Source organism: Medicago truncatula, chromosome 3, assembly GCF_003473485.1.
Source record: "Medicago truncatula cultivar Jemalong A17 chromosome 3, MtrunA17r5.0-ANR, whole genome shotgun sequence".
In the NCBI taxonomy this organism is placed as follows: domain Eukaryota; kingdom Viridiplantae; phylum Streptophyta; class Magnoliopsida; order Fabales; family Fabaceae; genus Medicago; species Medicago truncatula.
Window position 1 is genome coordinate 55309479 of NC_053044.1, and position 19980 is coordinate 55329458.

The following is a 19980-nucleotide window of genomic DNA, read 5'->3' on the forward strand; positions in this document are numbered from 1 at the left end:
CAAAATTATCTTTCCTTTTAAGCATTTTTTGAAATTTTATCATCTAAAAAAAAGTCATAGCAAAAAGATGAAACATTTAAAAGGACTTTTTACGTTAAGTTATTTAAATAAATTTCTCATTTGAATTTTTCTTTAAAAAAGATCTGTTAAAAAAAATTACAACAAAAAAAATGAAACACAATCATTTTTTTTAAAAAAGCTACAACAGACGAACCCTTAATCTTATTCGGGGCTTTCAGCAGCTTAATTGCATTTTTATCAGGACTATCGCATCCTTTAGAGAATGATGATCATGCAATTACACATATATGCAGAGTCACATTTCATGACCAAAAAAGGTAAAAATACATCAAAATTGGATGAATAATAATATAATAAAAATACAATGAAAAACCCACAAAAAACTATGATACAGTCATGGAAGGAGGCTGGGAGGATTTCCTCGAGCACTTGAAAGAGGCACCAATCATGGAGAGGAAATTTGTTGATACAATTGTGAATGCACGCCTTTGATTCAACCAACTGGGTTATATAAACACTCAATAAGCTGCATTCTGGTTGGTTCAAACAATTTGTCGACGATCACTATATGAACTATTAATCTGTGGGTTTCCACGTTAGTTGCCTGGAAACCCCGGAAATTGACGAGCTCATCGACCATATTTTCAATTGGGCCATGGACTAAAATTCTGCCAGTCAATCAACTATCATGTCAGAGTTGCCCCACTAACGGAAGTACTTGTCTCAGAATGGTGCAATGATGTCGGTAAATGTTGCTGCACGTGTGTTTCATTTGCAAGGCCGAGAACAACTAAAGTTGATCTGCACATTGATATTATAATTTTAGTTATTAACAATGAAATTCAGCCAGCTTCTCAAGTATATCCCAGAATGCAAAGGAGAATCTCAACTCAAACAAGATAAATATGATATATTCACTTCAAAGTATATCATCCTATTTTATTCTTCGTCCTCCAAAAAAAGTTCTTTGGTGACAATGGACCAAAAAATTGTGATCAAATCACATTTAAATATCTTAACCTATATTATTAGCTGAGGAATAATAGCTGACAACATTATACCATTTATAGACAGATCAGTTTACACAGCAAAAAAACTTAAGAACCCTTCAAGAGTTAACCACATCTAGTTTTTACCAAGGATTCAAGGGCCGTAACAGTTACAAAATTATTACTTCAAATTAAACCGAATATGCACCCTGATCAAATACTCAAAATTCATTGCAGAAGTTCTTGAATGCCTCCTTCATATTAAACAAAAAATGTACCCTGATGAAGTGCTTAAAATTCATTGCAGATGTTCTTGAATGACTTTTCTAAAATAATCATATCTAGAAAAAGCTTACCTACTAAGTGAAGATTTTACAGTTGGTTGGTTGGCATAAGAAGCAAGGGGACCTCTGAGATTGGCATGCTTGTTGAGTGCACTTTCCAGTTGTTGAGGCGGTAACTACAAGGAGAAAACCAAAAAGGTTATGATTCAACCCAACATAACCAGCTTGAAAGACAATGAATGCGGATGCACACCACTTATTATCACAATTCAGGCCATATCACACAATAATGAACAAGATGCAGTACCTGCAATAATACATGAAAAGAACGTGGCTGCGTCTGATATACACATTTTAAGAAACCAACCCAAAGTTTTGGCATACGCCACACCTGCACTCAGAATAAAGTAAAACATCAGCTGCGGAAAGTCCTTATTGGAATAACCTGAATTCAGGATTAAGTAAGCATACCTGTTTGGTCACAAGTTTTGAGAGTATCTCCATGACAAAATCAACCTAAACAGCACATTAAAACTATAAGTTGACATTTTCTCCATATGATGCAAGACTTCAAAACACCACAAAGTACAACAAAAACAACAACCAAACATTTTCCTAGGACTAAGGGAGTGTTCGGGTAAACAGTTTAATCAAGTGCTAAAATTAATAAGTGGTCATACAAAAGTTGTTTCTGCAACGACAGAGGGAATGGATATAAATCCACATAAGCTCTGTATAAGTTACTTTTATAAGATTTTTTTTTTTTGAAGAAGCTAAATTAGCCCACTCAAATTGACACCGGAGAGAATCGAACCTGAGACCACGAGGAGGAGCACACTCCCAGATCCCAAGCCAATACCAACAGGTCAACCCAGGTGGGTTACTTTTATAAGATATTCCAAGGAGTTCACAAGAGAAAGTCAAAAACAACTCTGAACATGCCAGTATGGCACATATCATCTAAGAAGTCAACTTCAAAATAGTATATTTTAACAATCAAGAAATGCATTAACAAAAGCAGCAGAGCATGTATACCCAAAATTAAAAAACAAATTTACCAGTGCAGGAAAAGCATCAACGGCCTGAATAATCGTTCTCATGAAAAGCAGAGGCAGTGGTGTTTGATCAACCTGAATTTTTTAAAAATAAGGCAAAAATCAATCAAGGTACAACCACTATTATTGGCCAAACATGAAAATACTGAATCTACTGACCATCTGATTCAATGCCTTGGCCAAAACCTGCTGAGTGAACACTGTACGTTGTTCAAAACAAGCTGAGCAAGCATCTGTTATCTGATAGTCCAAAACAATAATTCAGAGTCACAACTTATGTTTTGAAAGGTTTTCAATGGTTGATATAATGACATATGCAACTAAGAATAAAGAATAAGACAATACAGCTAATCAGATTTTGGTAACCTAAATGATAATGGGCATATAAAAAAAAGTACTAGCATTATAGTTACTGCAAAATTTGATTAAATCAGGGTTGCATTTTATATGGCACACCATGGTACAGACAATCACAATCAGGCCAAACTTTTAATGCACAAGACAAGAACAGTGATTTCATTATATCTAAACAGTGCTATGCTAGAGCTTTTCATGCATGAGTAAAAGGCCGGCAAAAAGAGTAAAACAGGCGTTTTAAATTTTCGAGGGAAAATAATGCACTTACAACAAGACACCGATAATCACGTGAAACCAGCAGAATCACATTATACATCACATTTTTATTTTGTATCGATAATTAGTACTCTGCAGTCTGCAATTATATGGAAAAACCAAGTCCTTTCTAAAAAAGAAATTACTTATGTACTTTAACCCCCAGATATAAGAGAGGAGGGAATCGGAACTCGAAAAATATCGGTACATAAAATGATAGAAGACGTGCCTTCTTAAGTGCTAGGCCATCTTTCTCAGGAACAATTCCATGGATTGCAACCAAAACTTCTACAGGTGTTAAAGCTGGACCTGTATGAGCTGAACCCTGCCATGAATAGCTTAGAATACTTAGCACCCATTTAGAGAGAGAGAGAGAGGGGGGGGGGGGGGGGGGTTGGGATAAAGAATATATGAACAGTTCCAATGAAAAGCTTTAAATACTCCGTTAAAATTTCACTCTGTTCAGGCTAACTTAAATATAGGTCGCATTGATTGTACCCAAAAAGGAAACTTATTTATGGAAGTGGGGTGAGAATTAAGAGTGCTAATCCCCAGATTCTAGGTAACCCCAAATAATGAGTAAGAGACAAAATATGAAATTCAGCTTGAGAATTCACATGTACCTGTAGTATGTGGGCAAGTGCCCTTTGAAACTTTTCCAATGGAAGGTCCACAAGTCGGGGGAAAATTGGTAAAACCTGCAATCAGGAAACAATTGAAGCTGAAACCTAACAATATCCACCATTTTTGCAACAAGAACATGCCAATCAACACCTAACATTGCATCATGTGCTTAAAGTACTGACATACTGTTTAAGGAGAAAATGTTGAACCTGATGAAAATGACAACGTCTTCACACAATTTCACAACTTAACCAGATAGAACTAGATGGTGGTTCACAAACAAAACATGCTTACTGTAGGTCCTAGAATAAACTTTACCAGCTGGATCTAGATTTGACATTGGACAGATACTTTCAATAAACTAAACACCAACTGATAGAATGCTTATAAATGAGAATCTTGTCATCTAACACTTTTAACAGAACTTATTAATCTAACATTTTCGGCCCTGAAAAGAATGCAGAAGATACCTATACAGAGAACTAAATAAAAAAATATGAAAAGTAAAAGCATCCCAAACATTAGCATAAAACGGCGTGTATAATACAATGGTTTTGTAATAAAAATTCCTAAACATTTTGAGATCAATTTCTCTGCACTGCAGTATAGATTTTGTTTGCATATACAACCAATTAGATCACACTATGATGCCACTTTGTTATGTTAGTTCCTAAAACACCTCCACATATATGTGAATGGTGAGATGTGATTAGGTACATGTGAAAAAAAGTTGCACGGTGTAAATTAAAATCTAAATATTTTTTATGCCAAAATGAGATGCACACCACACATTCAATTACGTCGATTTTATTTTAAAGAAAAATTTAACAATAATGTAAATCGAAAAGAATAAAATGAAGGAATGTTTTCAATATAACCTCCGTTTTGGAGAGCGATGACAATAATGGAACAAGAATTGTAACATCCTGCAAAGGAGAACCAGAATAATAAGAAAACAAACAAAATCAAAGCATTGCAAGAAAATTTAGCATTGCTTTTAGGTGTTGAACATACTCTAAACTTGGTTTCATATAAATGTTTAACGGTAGATATCAAATCAGAAGACGGTGTTGTGTCTTGAGTCAATATTTGCAGCACCTTCAAGAAAATAACATCAACATTAAAATCAGCTTTCATGTGCTAGTAACTCGGAATATACTAAGCTACATTTAGCAACGAGAACGTAAATTACCAGTGTCAGAAGATTTTCACTTCCTTTTGGTGGATCAGATATGATATGGAGCAATTCAGAATAAGATTGCCCTAGGGCCCTCACAAGATTAGGAATGTGGCGATGAAAAGCCTGCAAAAGCATTAGAACAAAAAGCTAAACGACAAACACCTTTGCAGCACAGGGACGTGGTTATAATGATATAGGTGAAATGTTTATGTTCTCAGAGCAAATTAAATAGTTATAATTGGGTGTGGATACTGTCCCATACATGAGCAAAACCTAAGGATTGAATATGCAGAAAAATGTATGAGACGGAAAGCGGACAGTTCAGGCACAAGCTCTCAATCTTGGTAAACTAACATACTCTGAACATTTTATGTGAACCGAAGAAAGAGATGAGTTAATCTAATTTTATTTATCCTATTGGTAAACTAACATAGTCACCAAAATAAGATCTGTTCCACACTTCTCAACTTTGCCCATAGACAGAGATATTAAATAGTATAACTGCTCCAAAGACCAAGGCAAACTTCATAACTAGTGTTCAGACTCTAAGGTCGAAAACACTCGTGTTTGTATAACATAAAAGACCCAAGTGGATGATTAACCTAGTTATCTGTTTATTGCAACAATTATACAGACAAACTAAAATAATAAACAGAACAGACCTGCTTTACAGTTCTTGAGGCTTGCCCATAGACATCAAATACAATCTGTAGAAGACTGGGTTTCTGCAAGGATAAGAAAACTTGGGTCATATACCGAAACAGATTAAAAGTAATCATCATTGTAGTTATTGCCAAGAGTGATTATACCTAAAACTAACCTTTGTACATAGAGCAAAAAATAAAGAAATGAGGCGTTGTGCCTCAGAAAACGATATAGATGAAACACTTTGACTTGATGGTTTAGCAACTCCAGCAGGGTCATTTTTGGGCTCTTTAACCTGTGAAGTACCACTTATTTCAAGACTTTCGACCTGAAAAGTTTAATAAGCCACTATTGATGATGAGTTTATCAAACACAGCAATGACCAAACGATATCTCTCTTGGTTTGATATATTTTTGAGCAAAATAAATATACAAAAAAGATAAATAAACAGACAAAACATGATCATGTCTAGGAACAGAAATATCAGGGAATGTATTTCTGTTCAATAGGTTTCTGTTCTTTTTACTCCATCTTAAGTTTTATGATTTGGTCTAACTCATTCGTACAAAATCGGCTTGTAAGGTGAGGATTTCTTCTTATTTATAATTATTTACAATAAATATATTTTCAAGTTTTATCTCATTCAATGTGGGACTCTAAAGTCTCAACAGAATTCTCCAGAGATCATTACGAGGTATAGAACTAAAAGAAAAGACAGCGGAAAAGAGCAGGCCTAAAAATAGTACAAGTTTACACCTGTGCCTCTGTTCTTTGTTCAGTAGGTCCAGATTGCGCTGCATTTGAAACTTCGTGATCTACTGCAGAGAGAAGCATTTTTGTCGCAAATTTCTCAACATCTTCAGCTATGTAACTAAGCTGAAAGAGCTTATTTGTCACCTGTCCAACACATGCAAAAATGAAGTTGGTTAAATTATCATAAACAGTTCATTTGATATTGTACAACAAGAGGTTATAGCTTATACCAGCCGAATAGCTTTAGCTCGAATCTCGTCCTGTGGATGAACAGCACACTGCCATGGTAATTTAACAGATTAAAAATTAGAAAGTCAACATAATAAACAGCTCCAACAACAGAAAAAGAAAAGCCAACTTCAAGAAAACAGGCAAACAAATAACAGTTTAAATAGTGGCTATTTTGCAAAACAGTGGACGTGAAACTCATATACATAAAAAACAGTATTTCTTTGTTTGAAAAAATATATATATCTGACGAAATAATTGGAAAAGGAAAACCAAGTTTATAAAACATGTACACGAAGAATTTGAAGGCAACAAATTAATCATCAATCAGGGAAGATAACATTCACTGTCCAAAGGACCGATACTAAGCTACTAGAGACATGTGAATGACAGCTTACCTTCAATGCTATTCCTAAGCAGCCTTGTCGGTTTTGTGGACGACCCAAAATTAAACTCCAGATAGCACCAAGGCCTTGAGTCACACGCTCAATGTCACGGATAATTTTTCCATCATGATCAACAACATCAGAATAGCATAGATCATCCAAAATCTTCAAGGCAGATTCAGGCAGAAACGGAACTTCACCAAGAAGTTTGCTAAAAGACTTGTCTGAAGCTGGAAAAGAATCCAATACAGTTTTGGCCTACACAGAGGTAATAATCTGAGTGTTATAAGAATGACCTTATGTTAAATGACATAAAAATGTCGTTTATAAAAAACCCAAGCAATCATTTATGAGCATACCACTCCCAAGAGAAAGTTATCATATAAAACAGCAGAAGATGAAGTGTTTCCTGCTGAATCCAATATCATCAAGGAGTGAAGATGGTACAGGACATGCAGAACAAGTTCATGCCCCTGAAAATTCATTAGCAAGTAATATTTTAGAATCATTTAAAAGAAATTAATGAACCAAAGAAGGTAATATTTTTAGAATTATTTTACCAACATGAAACTAACAAGTTAGAGTCATACAAGACTGGAACTACTCATCGATTATACCATAAAAAATCGACTCCAGAATCCAGACATTCCAGCAAGTAACCAGCCACTATTTTTTTTTAATTCTTCAAGCACACACTCGATCATCCAGTTTTCATTATACATAATGTTCCCCAACATCATATATGTAATTCATTCAATAAGTAATAGACTGCATATAAGCTTCAACTACAACATCATACTCACTCCATTCCAAATCTTTATTCAAAATCTTTGGAAGTTTTAGCATTTTATTTTTGTTTCAAGACAAAGGGTGTTTCAAAAATCCAACTGTATTTATGTATTTATGATCTTTGCATTGAGAAATGAGAATTGCAAAACAATTAATGATAAAAATCAAGGGTATTTTAGTACAAATACACTTCAATTAGTAGTATATGATTTCTTAATATGTGTACAAAAACCTTAAACTACCAAAGGTGTGGAATGGAGGAGTAGCAACACAATATGCTTGACAAATGAGGTCAAATCTACAACTATGATTTTAATATATATCATCACATTAATATAGTTGCATTTATTTCCACTTATTATCATCTAATAGAAGATGATTCATCTAAACCACAAAATATACCATCATACACATTTTAAGCCTCTTCCAATAAATGGGTAAAAAAATACGCATATAATTAAAAATTGACAAGGTTAATCCTTATCTTTTGTATTTTTAATTAATAAATCAACGTCCCATAAAAGGAGGTAACTGGTGTACTCATTTTAGTGGGGTACACAATAGTCTCAGCCAAGTAGTCCAAATTTTTGGATCCATAATGCAAAACTATGCGCAATTCTGTTTGGCTTTCATGCATGAATAGCAACTGCCAGAGTACCCCTATTGAAGAGAGTGAAATGTATAATGATAGTCAAACTAATGGGGCCAACAACTGCACTCGAAATATATTCAGCAAATCTTTGTAACCTCGTTGAAAATATAAATAAAAAATAAAAAAATTAGAACAGATTCTAAAATGCAGAAGAGGCACCACCTTTCGCCAGTGGTCTTCCAGAATGTGTTTTTGCAGCATCGTAATGATCACATTATCATTATCAATCTGCAATAGAGAGCCAAAATAATAAATGATAATGCTGCTCAGAACTTGTGAAGACGAAAAATGATTAAAGTGATTTCCTTGTGGCATACAGAAATTAATCAGAGCTTGCATTACAGTCAAATTTTATATGTCATGTGAATTGCAGTAGTTAGTGTTTCAATTTAGTAAAATATATTTCTACCAACAGAGGTTGGTCCAGTTGGTAAGGAGTTGGCTCATACCCCGCAAGAGCGTGGGTTCAACTCCTGCTGTCGGTGTCAGAACCTCGTTGGTGGGTAATCTGGAAGTATCTTTGCCTTGGCCCCGTTGAGCCTCAGAACCGAAATCACCTAAACTTTAAGTAGCAAAAACACTACCGCATATGCATTTCATTTTTTCTTCCGGAAAGGCAAAAATAATCAAAATGATGTAGAAAAGGCTCAAGATGAGGAATGACCAAACAAATTACATAATAATAATAATAATAAGTAAAACAAACAAGACCTTCAAAAAGTTCCTTCCGCAAGATAAAGCTTAAACTGTAATAACTAATACGACAGGCAACCAATAATCACACAAAATTACAACGGATTGGCTATAAATCCCACCATAGTGACCCCATCTCGTTATCTTAGTAATCTGACTGAAGTTTCAAAAACTAGGTATGCTTTCAAAACAATGGCAGCTTCACATTCCCCATAGGCAGCTTAAAACTCCCCAACTGTCTTGACTTCACAAATGCATGTTAGTGTAGCTACACATTCTGCAGAGACTTTTTCAAGAACCACTCTATTAACTACCAACCCCACTCATTACTTAATTGCAACGCAACTACAAACAGTATTCCGAAACAGCTTCCACCTCTTCAAATTTATTGCCTTGATATGACTGTGCTTCATTGATCATTCTACCCACAAACCTTCCTCTGTTCCCACGACAGCCCCATAACAATATATATATAACCACTTCATTCTAGAATAGAATATAACAAATTCAATCTATCAGCACCATCACACACAAATCATAACATCTTTAACAAATTCAAATAACATGTGCCCAGCATCCCCACCCGATGCTTTGTGTTAATGAATCTATTATGATTATGACAAATCAAAACATTCCTTTGGGTTCACTATCCATTGCAAGATTGAGTAATCAAAACCACCGGTTTTTAAATATTTTAATGCTTCCAAACATATATTTACGAACACAAAAACACATTTCTTTGAAAACCTTTAGGGTTTATTACACAACACCTGCCTTAAAAGACGCCTAATCACACTACCATTCTTATCTTTATAACTCGGCATCATCATTAGCTAGTTCTTAACGCATACTAACTTTGGTACTTCAGAAGATGAAACAAAGATTTTGAGTGAAATTTCAAAATCATATTTGTGCTGTAAATCTTACAATCTGAGTTTTTCAGCTGTACCATTTGATTTCTTATGGTTAAGGCAATTGACTGTATATGGTAGCATATAAATACTAAATAACTAAACTTCAGGAGAGGAAACAATTTAAATATTGATGGTAAACCACATATGTAAAAGATATAAATAAAAATAAACAAATGCACATTAATATCCTCAAATATCATTAATTCTTGGAACATTAAAAAGACGAAACAATTTTTTTACCTGAGCTACAAGTCTAGCTAGTAGTGGCATGCAAAACTGTTGACAATCTGCCCCTTGCAAATGATTGTATGACTCTATTATGTGGCTAATAGCCATGTGTTTCACCTTACTTTCCTGTTCTTGGGATAGTTGGATGTAAGGTGGAAGCTGTGGCAACTCCAGACAGGTATCTTCTGATGTGGGTGACACTTGTACGTCAACAGAAAACTGATCAAACTCTAAAATAGATGATGAATCTATCCCATTTGTTTCATTATCGTCCAAAAGATTTGCTGTACTCAGATTCTCATCTTTTGAATCAGTGGAATAGACCTCAGGATCCATAGAAGCATTTGCTTCCATAATCTGGTGATCTCCAGGCCCTTCAAGAGTCTCTGTTTTGGGACTAACCCGGTCAGGTCCTGGAACTGGAGGGCCTTCGGAGATCATGTCATCATTTTCTATTTTGATTGTTAAATTTGATTGGATATCATCATCGGTGCTTGCAACATGATGTGAGGCAGGTTTAATAAAAGACACGGGATCCTCAGATTCTAAATGTGTGGCCGCAGTATCGTCTGTAACTGAGACAGCTGCTCCTCCAGGAGTTATTGCTCCACGCCGCGGATCAAGGCGACGAGGGTCCTGAAAAATTTGAAGTTCAATGAAACTCAATTTGTGTTTTTATAAGTAAATATAAAAATATTAAATGGAAGATACCAGTTATATAAATATCAACTGGAACCGATTCTTGCAAAAATCAAGCAGATTTTACCCGGCGTGGATCGCGTTTAGAATCAGCAGGAAGGTTACTGAAATTAGATGTGTCGGATGGTGATGAAGTAGTGGCAGCAGAAATGGCTGTAGTTGAAGAGACCTGTGCTTGGGCAGAAACAGTCAAGGATTGGACAGAACTCATTGAAGCAGATGTTGTTATAACATGCGATTGACTGACGAGGGAACCTACTGGTCGAGTTACTGATGGACTCTCAAGCCTTGCTAGTGGTGGGGGTGCCTTAGGCAGGTGCTTCATATTAGCTATGACAATATCAGCCAATAGATCAGGATGAATCTGTGATATAAGTATTTCAAGAGATTTGGCGCCTCTTTCTCCTTCAGCAATCAAAGCACCAATAACGGCAATCATTTGCTCCACAGCAGTTAGTTCACTTTCCAAAACAGGAACATTAGGTGACACTCCGTTAACGGAGCTATGATCCCTCCCAGAATCATTAACTTGAGCAGGTAAGGTAAAGTCAGAGTCAGGACCAGAACGAATCCGCTTAGCAATCGCCTCATGACCATTGGCCAATTGTTCATTATCATGAGGAACAGGTCTTTTCCTAGATGACTCCCCTGAAACGGGCAACTGATTTGATGGTTGATCATCCTGAAAATTAAAAACCATATTGAATAAATAAACGGGGAAAACTAGTGCTAGGTGTCAGAAGCTTACTTGGCAGGGGAAAAAAACAGTAAATCACTACTTGCCTTGTTAACTCGAGCATCACGGATAAAGCGATCAGCACTTTTAATCATTTTGTCTACTTGCCGAATTACCTGATCAGCTGCATCGCCTGCATTCATGGCTCGCAGGCTCCTTATCAGTCTTTCTCTTGACTGTAAAACATAATGAAAATAATTCTTTAAGATAATGAGTCTAAACATTATTAGCTATATGAATACAGAATCCTTCTCACTTATGAGCAAAAGATCCTCATAGAAACTATTTTCATAGTAATTCTCTTCCTACCCATGCTTGTGACCATTCACTTTGTTATTCATCATAAAATTCTAATTGTGTGCAAAAAATGAAAAGAAAGATATGGAGGTTCGTGTGTGATACAATAACAATAGTTCCATTTGGTCAACATTTCACAGATAAAAAGCATATATCTAAGCCATTTCATTGCCATACAATTTTGGGCGAGATGTATTACAGTTTAAGTTTGAGGCTCAAATTTAGAAGAAAAACATATTTACCTCTATTATTGGAGAATAAGTGCATCTTAGAAAACCTAAAAAAGCTGTTCTTAAAGAGTACTGAATACTGGGAACATGACATCCTTTCACTGTTTGAACATTTGGATCAAAATCAAGTAATGCTGAAAGGATAGTATCATAATGTTGTGACCTTTTCCTTGCAATAGCTGCTAAACTGTCAAAACATATATATTACAGGGTTAGACTTGAAATGATATTTCATGACAGAAAGTGGAGGCAAGAAAAGAGAAGCAGCACCTAAACCAAAGCAAATACATGTAATACTACAGAGCAACGTAATCATAATGCAAAAACTTCTAAAAAAAATCCAAACATTTGGATAATAATGCATATCGGAAATGTATCTTTTACTAGTATCACTTCAGCTCATCCATTCAAAATTTTGGACGAAGACAGTCTAACTGGAAACCATTAGCATGGATAGCTAGTTGTTGAGTATCAATAACAGACATCACTATATGCACAACTGTCAATGTATCTGCATTTGATTTTAAGCAATCCTAACTAGTATTTTCTTTTAAATTCATATTATAACATCCTATGCAGATGGGATATATCTAACAGAGTATGGGACAAAATGCTTTTAAACGATGTCAAAAACAACCTGAACCAACTGCAAAATAGTATATTAAAGATCTTGCTCAAATTTTGGCAGTCGGTCTTGATCCTTGAGATGATTGAAGGAATTTAGATTTTTTACAGTTACTAGTTTGAAAAGTAAAGGGCAAGAATCGGACTGGAGCAATAAATGAATGCACTGAAGAGCAATTTGGGATAGAACCAACTATGAAAAGAATAGTTGGGAGATGTGTGGTGGAAACCTGTAGAATCCCCTAGTACAAAAAGTAGATCGTATAGAAGGTAGTAAAATAGGTCACAATAGGCAGAGACCATGAACACCTAGGGTTCAAGCCATAAAAATAAAAAATATAAAAAAAAGGAATTAAATTTTAATGCTTTGTCACTCGACATGATTTTATGCCATCTGAACTTCTGGGTAAAAGGAAAACGGATTTTTCCAATGGTTTTGCCGGTTAGACAGTCTCCAAAGCATATGTCTGATATTCTTACTTAACCCATTCATTTTTGGGAATTTTAGGTAGAGTCCAGCATGATTCTCTATATCTGGATTTGAAAAAATAGCTGAAAATGCTCATGTGACCAAAATAAATCAGTAAAACTCCTTTTTCTGTCAATTGAAATATGTTGCAATGCTACAAAACATTGCAATACTCTAATGAAAGAAAACAGGCAGTGATGAAGCCACAATTTTTCACTAAAATAGTGCACAAATATATTACCCACTCATCAACATTGTAGAGAAAAAGCAATCAGAAATCAAACATATGCTCCAGCTCAGGACCATGCACACACATGATATGTTTGTTGCTGGTATAAGCTGAAAAGGCCAGCTTAAGGACAATATCAAAGAAATAACCCAGACAGTGCCTTGTGGAAATGACAAAACGATGCTTCCAAACTTCAGAAGCAAAGCCTTATCAATCACAATTGATTTCCTTACATTGTCTGACAGTTTTTATATATAAATATGTATGCAGCCATTGAATGTGTCTGTCTGACTAGCAATGTGCATTGTCATTAGGAGGATAACATTCAGACTGGTTACAGCTCAATGAATATATTTATTCTTTATTACTAATTGCTTATTTTGGAGCTGCTCGAGACTTTAATTTCTCCAAAAAATGTTTACAGGAATGCAAATTTATCTTCAGACCATGGCAAAAAATTGAAATTAAACCCATCATTTATCATATTCCTTGCTTGCGCAAATAAAACAGGGTAAACAAAAAGGTTGCAATTTAGAAATTGGTTGCAAGAACAATCAAGAGATCCACATAACAGAATGAGCTAAAAATGGAATGAAAAATCGAGAGATAAAGGAGCCAAAATAAATATGTAACACAAGCCCACCAAAATAAAATTTGAATTATTGAGGCATTAATCGTGTATTGTGCATCAGCTGTTATAATAAATACATTAACTGTGCATGCGCTTACAGCACAAGATTTTAAATAGTAAATGGTCTTCTCTTAACAGTTTACAATAATAAACTGCATCGCTTGACGACCATGTTTCCTCAGTTCACGAGATGACCATTTTAATGCATCACTTTTGATTTCTATCACCCGGCCAACTGGCACTTCATAGTATAACTAATGAACCATCTTATATATTCTTATGACCGTAACTTCCATTTATTGAACCACCAATGCAGAAGCACCCAAGTCCATTAACTCCTCATAAAGAACAGGTCAGCATGCTGCGATGTTATAAAAGAAAAGCAGTTGAACTTGTTCTATCCATGAGTCCCTGCTTCAATGCTCACTCCATAGTTTTGAACATAGTAAAACCACAGATAAAATGCAGTTATGTGCTAAACTTTTAAAGCCTTTCATTTATCCTAAGACATATAACGGCAAAAGTAGTGATTATGGCAGAAGCACGATACAATATTTATAATTTCTAAAATAGCACATATTATATTATATAGAATACATTGCAGTTGCAACAAAGGTTTTCAAGTAAATGCGTATGCAGTTTTAATCTATTTAACTTCAGAACCATTGCTTGGAAACAACGGACCTATACTTCTAAAATAAAGGGCTTAAGAGAAAAATTGTTGACCAGAGAGGCATACTATACTTCTAAAATAAAGGGCTTAAGAGAAAAATTGTTGACCAGAGAGGCATAGACTTGGGCATCTCTGTATTTTGTGGCAATATTTGAGCTTCCTTTTTTCGCTCAAACCTCTGCAGTTAGTATTTTTGTTTCCATCTTCTTGTTTTTGTACTCGTTCATTTCTGGCATTAAATTACTATTTTTTTACCCAAGAAAATATTCAAACATTCATGATTCCCTGCAATAATTTTGCTTTCATTTTTATAGACTACAGTTACACTTTGTAACTCACATAGTTCATAATGTTATTGATGATACTTTGACTTTTTTCATTGCTTTCATTTTTATGGGCTATAGTTACACTTTGTAACTCACTTATAGTTCATTATGTACTAATCTTACTTCACTTCTTTTATGCAATCATTTATTTTTTAAACCATTATAACGGGTAAAATCTTGAAGGTTCGTTATCAGTCATGGAAATTCAGTAAAGTCACATGGCCCAAAAGAGGCAAAATGAAAAACAAGATCAAATACCAAAAACCCTATCTGACTCAGCATGTGTACCATTAAAAAGGAGAGAGAATTATTTAAAGCATGGCATATGCTTATGCTAGATTGTTACCTTACTGAAGCTAAAAACAACAATAGTTCCAGAATACACATACACAACTAAACAGACATATTTTAAACACAGATATGAAAGGTGTCCGTCAGAAAAATAATTAATACTAGACTTACTAGTTATGAGGAGAAAGAAAAATTATGCCTAGGAAAGGTACAAAAACCAAAGAAGTTATCTAAATATCCGTTCACAAATAGAAGTTATCATGCAATAGAAGAAGGAAAAAAAAAAGCCTTTTATATGCAACCACACAAGTTCAACAAGTAGCCTATTGGACGACTTGTATAGGATATACCACCATCAGAGAATGAAAGAGTGAACAATACTATGAAAACAAAGGTCAATGACAGCTGCAACTATTAAACTCACCAATTCACAACAGTAATTGTCAAGCAACCGGGGGTATTGCCAGCACACTGCAACAATTTTAATAAAATGCCAATTGTCCTATTTGCCTCTGTCATAAGCACCATTGGATCAAGAACAGGGTGAGAACCCACCAACCATGAGATATTAACAGCTTGCCTGACTCCTGTATATCAATGTTAACATATGAACGAGCAGATGAGTCGATGACAATTATACAAACAAATCAATTCCCTATCCTAGATTGGAACGTGAGAAGGAAAAATTGCAACTTAACTATGTAAAGAATCCAATTAAATTTGTTAGAATACATGTTGGGAAATCCACCTTCATAGCGGTCCGCCCCTAGCTGCCTAATTGAAGCATTTGGGTTGCCTTCATTGCAACCTTCAACGCCTTCATTATGTTGAGTGTGAAAGGGTGGATTTAGTCCTACATTGCCTAGAGATATGGCATATGTAGTGTTTATAAAGCTTGGGCCGCCCTCAGCTTACAAGCCAGTTTTGTAAGGATGAGTTGGGCCCAATATAATTCTAAGAATATATAACAAATATCACATGTTATTTAGGCTGCAGCTTTGAGTAATTTAAAATATAATAGACTATCTATTAAGACTTCTTTCCATATATCTCTTTGTATTTCATAATTTGTATCCTTAATTAGAATTAGGAGTCTGTGTTTTATTAGTTTGTCCCATTGACATGTCCACCACACAGCAACCTCTAGCTATCCCAAATGCAGTTTGGCTTCAACCATCCTAGATGCCATTTGTCCTTGACTGTCCTAGATGAAGTCCTTGGCTGCAGCTTTGAGTAATTTAAAATATAATAGACTATCTATTAAGACTTCTTTCCATATATCTCTTTGTATTTCATAATTTGTATCCTTAATTAGAATTAGGAGTCTGTGTTTTATTAGTTTGTCCCATTGACATGTCCACCACACAGCAACCTCTAGCTATCCCAAATGCAGTTTGGCTTCAACCATCCTAGATGCCATTTGTCCTTGACTGTCCTAGATGAAGTCTAGCTATAGCTATGCCTCAAATCGATATGTCATTTCTATCCTCAAATGGTTCTAGGTACTAATGTGTTTTCACTTTTCACTAATGATCTTCAGTGAAATCTTTCTTGCAAATGAGTCATACAGTGATGAATTACATAAATTAGCTATCTATAATTCCTATCAGCTACCTATTGTAGTCCTATAAATTGTGATTTCTCCCGTTTCAATAATGAATCGTATCGGGATGAATAATTTGTGGTTGTAATGCACACCAAACACATTTATTTTATTTTCTTTAGGTATCTAAAATTTCTTTTTGAATTGAAAAATAATCAAATGTTGAAACCTTTTAACTTAAAGAAAAATTGTACTCGTCAAATTTGAGAAGCAATACCTTCAGTAGCTGATTTCTCAGAATCACTGATGTCAGATGTAAAAAGTAATACAAAAATCTCCAAGAATTTCAGTGCCAGCAACTTTATTCCAACAGAACCACCCTTCAAAATCAAATGAATTAATCATCAAATCATAATGAAAACTAAAAAACCCACTGTTTCTCAGGTTGAAAGAATAATATTCACGTTCCAAGCATGGAATAAAATTAAAAAAATAAATAAACAAATAACCAGTGATTGACAGAAGTTTAAACTCAATTAGCTAGTCATAATATAGGTAACATGGAATCTAAAATCTCAGAAGACAACAACTGGAAACATATAAACATTTAAAATACATAAAATGGTAATCTAAGGAATGAATACATAAAATGTTTTCCAGAACATAACAATTTCTAAAAAATGAATACAGTAAAATAGAATGAGACAACAAATATCTGTGCAGAGATCCTAAGAAATTAAAAGCAAAAGCTAGTTAGTAATTACCTCAAGAGCAATCTCAAAAACAGCCTCCTTGAACTTAAACATCCACATCCAAATCTCTTCTAACCACCTCTCAACTTTACCACATTGTTGAAACTGTCAAATTTCCAAAACAGCGTCAATAGTCAGTATCACACTACATACCAAAGTAATGAAAATAGAGGGACTGGCATCGGCACAGGCTCTTTGCCCCAAAATACAAATCCTTCTTTCTTTGAACGCGACAAGAATGAAGGTGAAAAACCCATCAAAAAAACCAAAGTCAATTGTAAATAGTTCCCGGATTAATTAGCCGTGACAAAAGGAAGAATTTGAAATTATTAAAGGTTGTCGACAATTCAACACAGCCAAATCATATTAACTTCAAAAATAATACTACTAATACTATAGAACCCACATAAATCCATAACATGGCAACATTATCTGAGGAAATTTTATGTAAGTCATACCAGATCCACCACTGTAATCCACCCAAAAACACTATTTTAATTCACAAAATAACATTTTTAAAGAAGAAAAAAAAAACAAAAGAAACATATCAACAATAATTATGCATTTATGAATAAGGGTTACGCAATAAAGTACCTGCAAAATCAACTCCTCAAAACAAGCACAGAAGATGTTTGTTCCACTAATAATAGACTGCTTTACGACAGTTGCATCAGTGTCTCTTAAAAACGTTAATAATGAAGAAATTAATGTAGGAGAATGTTGAACGGCTCTAAAACCAATCTCTTCAATTATCCTGAAACAAAAATAAAATAAAAAAATGAGATAAAATTTGTAAATATGACGTAAATTAAAGAAACAAAATGGTAAAAAGTATAATTGAGAAGTTGTTAGTTAATAATTACTGAATGAGCAATTTGCGAACGAGAGGTTGATGAGAAGACTGAAGTTCGAGGAGATAAGGGAAAAGGTCTGCAGCGAGAGAGGGGTCGATGGAGAGAAGAAGGTCTTTGGCTTGTTTGAGGGAAGTGGTCTTGACGGAGATGTCGCCGTGGTTGTTGGCGGCGGCGAGGAGAGAGAGGACTTGGTCTTTGGTGGGTGGTGGTGCGGCCATGAATGGGTTGTTAGGGTTTTGAACAAAAACAAGGTTTTGTTATTGTAAATTGTAATTGTGAGGATGAAGATGAAGGAGAAGGGTAAAATTGGGATTAGAAAATGGAAGAAATTGTAATTGAATTAGGGGCGCGGGGTGTTCTTATTAATCGCAACAACATAAGTCCCGCCTGCCTCGGTGGGACGATGCGCTATTCAACATTCGGATTGCCAGGAGTGGGAAATTTATCTGCTTTTTTTCTCAAATCAAATCAATTTTTTTTTATTTTTTCTCCAGACAGATAATTTATTACAAAAATAATACTATTTGTTGGTTTCTAGGGTGAGGGTCCAATTAAGTCCCTCACCGATGGACCACTTTTTATACATCATTAGATTTGATGAAAGGTTCGGATTTTTTAAAAATAAAAATAGAACTTTGAAAGATTGCTACACACAATCATGCCCCCATATCTTCCACAATACTCATAGGAGATCTGGATACTTCATATGCGGCTGTCGCGTAAATTAAACATACAGAGAAGATATTGTTCCGGCTATAAAATGAAATTGAACCTTTCTAAATTGAACTTTGTGTTCGTGTCCTTGATGCCTTGGCATGTGGCAACAATGGAAAACATATACATACATAATTTCTTTTAATGATTTCAGTGAATTAGAAATAAAACAAAGTGAGCAGCAAGCAATTATTCTCTTTTCTTTTGATTTCATTTCATTGCAACATCTTTTTCAATTCTATTATTTTTTTTCTTAAACAAAATTGAATGAAAAAATAAAGGTGTATCGATGAACCAAGGAGTTATTTCTTTGCATTGGTCCAAATGATATTTTAAGATCTTTCATTTGGGAAATACCTTGATTCATCGTCTCCATGGCTGCCATCATAACCAATTAAGCACCCCAAAAAATGTCAAATGCAAGGGCAACATTGGTGGACATGGACGTTTGGTAGCAGAGAAGGGAGAGGAAGAGGGTATTGAAAAAGATGTGTGATCTAGTGTATACAATGTATAATATGATGTATATGTTTGATTAATCTAATAGTTCTTATTTGTTATTATAAGTGATCCACCGGTGACATTCTTATTCTCTCTTCCTTTTTCTCTCTCCATTGTTTTTGACCAATAAGAAGAGGGCCTGGAGGAAAAAAAAAACAAAAAAAGTAACGTCTAATTAAGCAAGGTTTCGAAACACCGGTAAAATTTCCCTGAATTAACTAAAAACTAATATGGCATTATTCAAATAGAACCATAAGTGAACCACCATCACATGTTAATTTTGCTAAAGTGTCTGCACGAGCATTATTTCATGATAAAAATGATGAATTTGAACCTCTCAAACGAACTTCAATAATC

At 34.7% G+C, this 19980-nt stretch overlaps 1 protein-coding gene across 2 annotated transcripts; it reads right to left on the minus strand.

Annotated features, from left to right (window-relative positions):
- Positions 1-184: 184 nt before the first annotated feature.
- On the minus strand, positions 185-18880 carry LOC25490161 (uncharacterized). 2 transcript variants are annotated; one of them, XM_013606626.3, is made up of 27 exons: positions 18418-18880; positions 18149-18308; positions 17567-17659; positions 17080-17182; positions 15684-15846; positions 12029-12203; positions 11537-11665; positions 10821-11435; positions 10067-10690; positions 8382-8447; positions 7138-7251; positions 6791-7036; positions 6395-6442; positions 6168-6308; positions 5586-5738; positions 5428-5490; positions 4778-4888; positions 4600-4683; positions 4464-4511; positions 3585-3659; positions 3191-3286; positions 2509-2589; positions 2353-2424; positions 1766-1810; positions 1602-1685; positions 1367-1470; positions 185-822 (listed from the first exon to the last, which is right to left on the minus strand). In XM_013606626.3, exons 1-27 carry the CDS (start codon positions 18624-18626, stop codon positions 708-710), a joined length of 4017 nt encoding a protein of 1338 aa, XP_013462080.1. In that variant the 5' UTR covers positions 18627-18880; the 3' UTR covers positions 185-707. The 2 variants fall into 2 exon arrangements, with proteins under 2 accessions (XP_013462080.1, XP_024635423.1); XM_024779655.2 differs by lacking the exon at positions 8382-8447.
- Between the last annotated feature and the right edge of the window lie 1100 nt (positions 18881-19980).

Excerpts from the sequence above, each read along its gene's own strand:
- LOC25490161 (XM_013606626.3), bottom strand. The coding sequence starts at position 18,626 with ATGGCCGCACCACCACCCACCAAAGACCAAGTCCTCTCTCTCCTCGCC. Across the intron at positions 5,739-6,167 it reads AACAAAGAACAGAGGCACAG|GTCGAAAGTCTTGAAATAAG; the intron begins GTGTAAACTTGT and ends TAAACTTTTCAG. Across the intron at positions 1,471-1,601 it reads CTTTTCATGTATTATTGCAG|TTACCGCCTCAACAACTGGA; the intron begins GTACTGCATCTT and ends TTCTCCTTGTAG.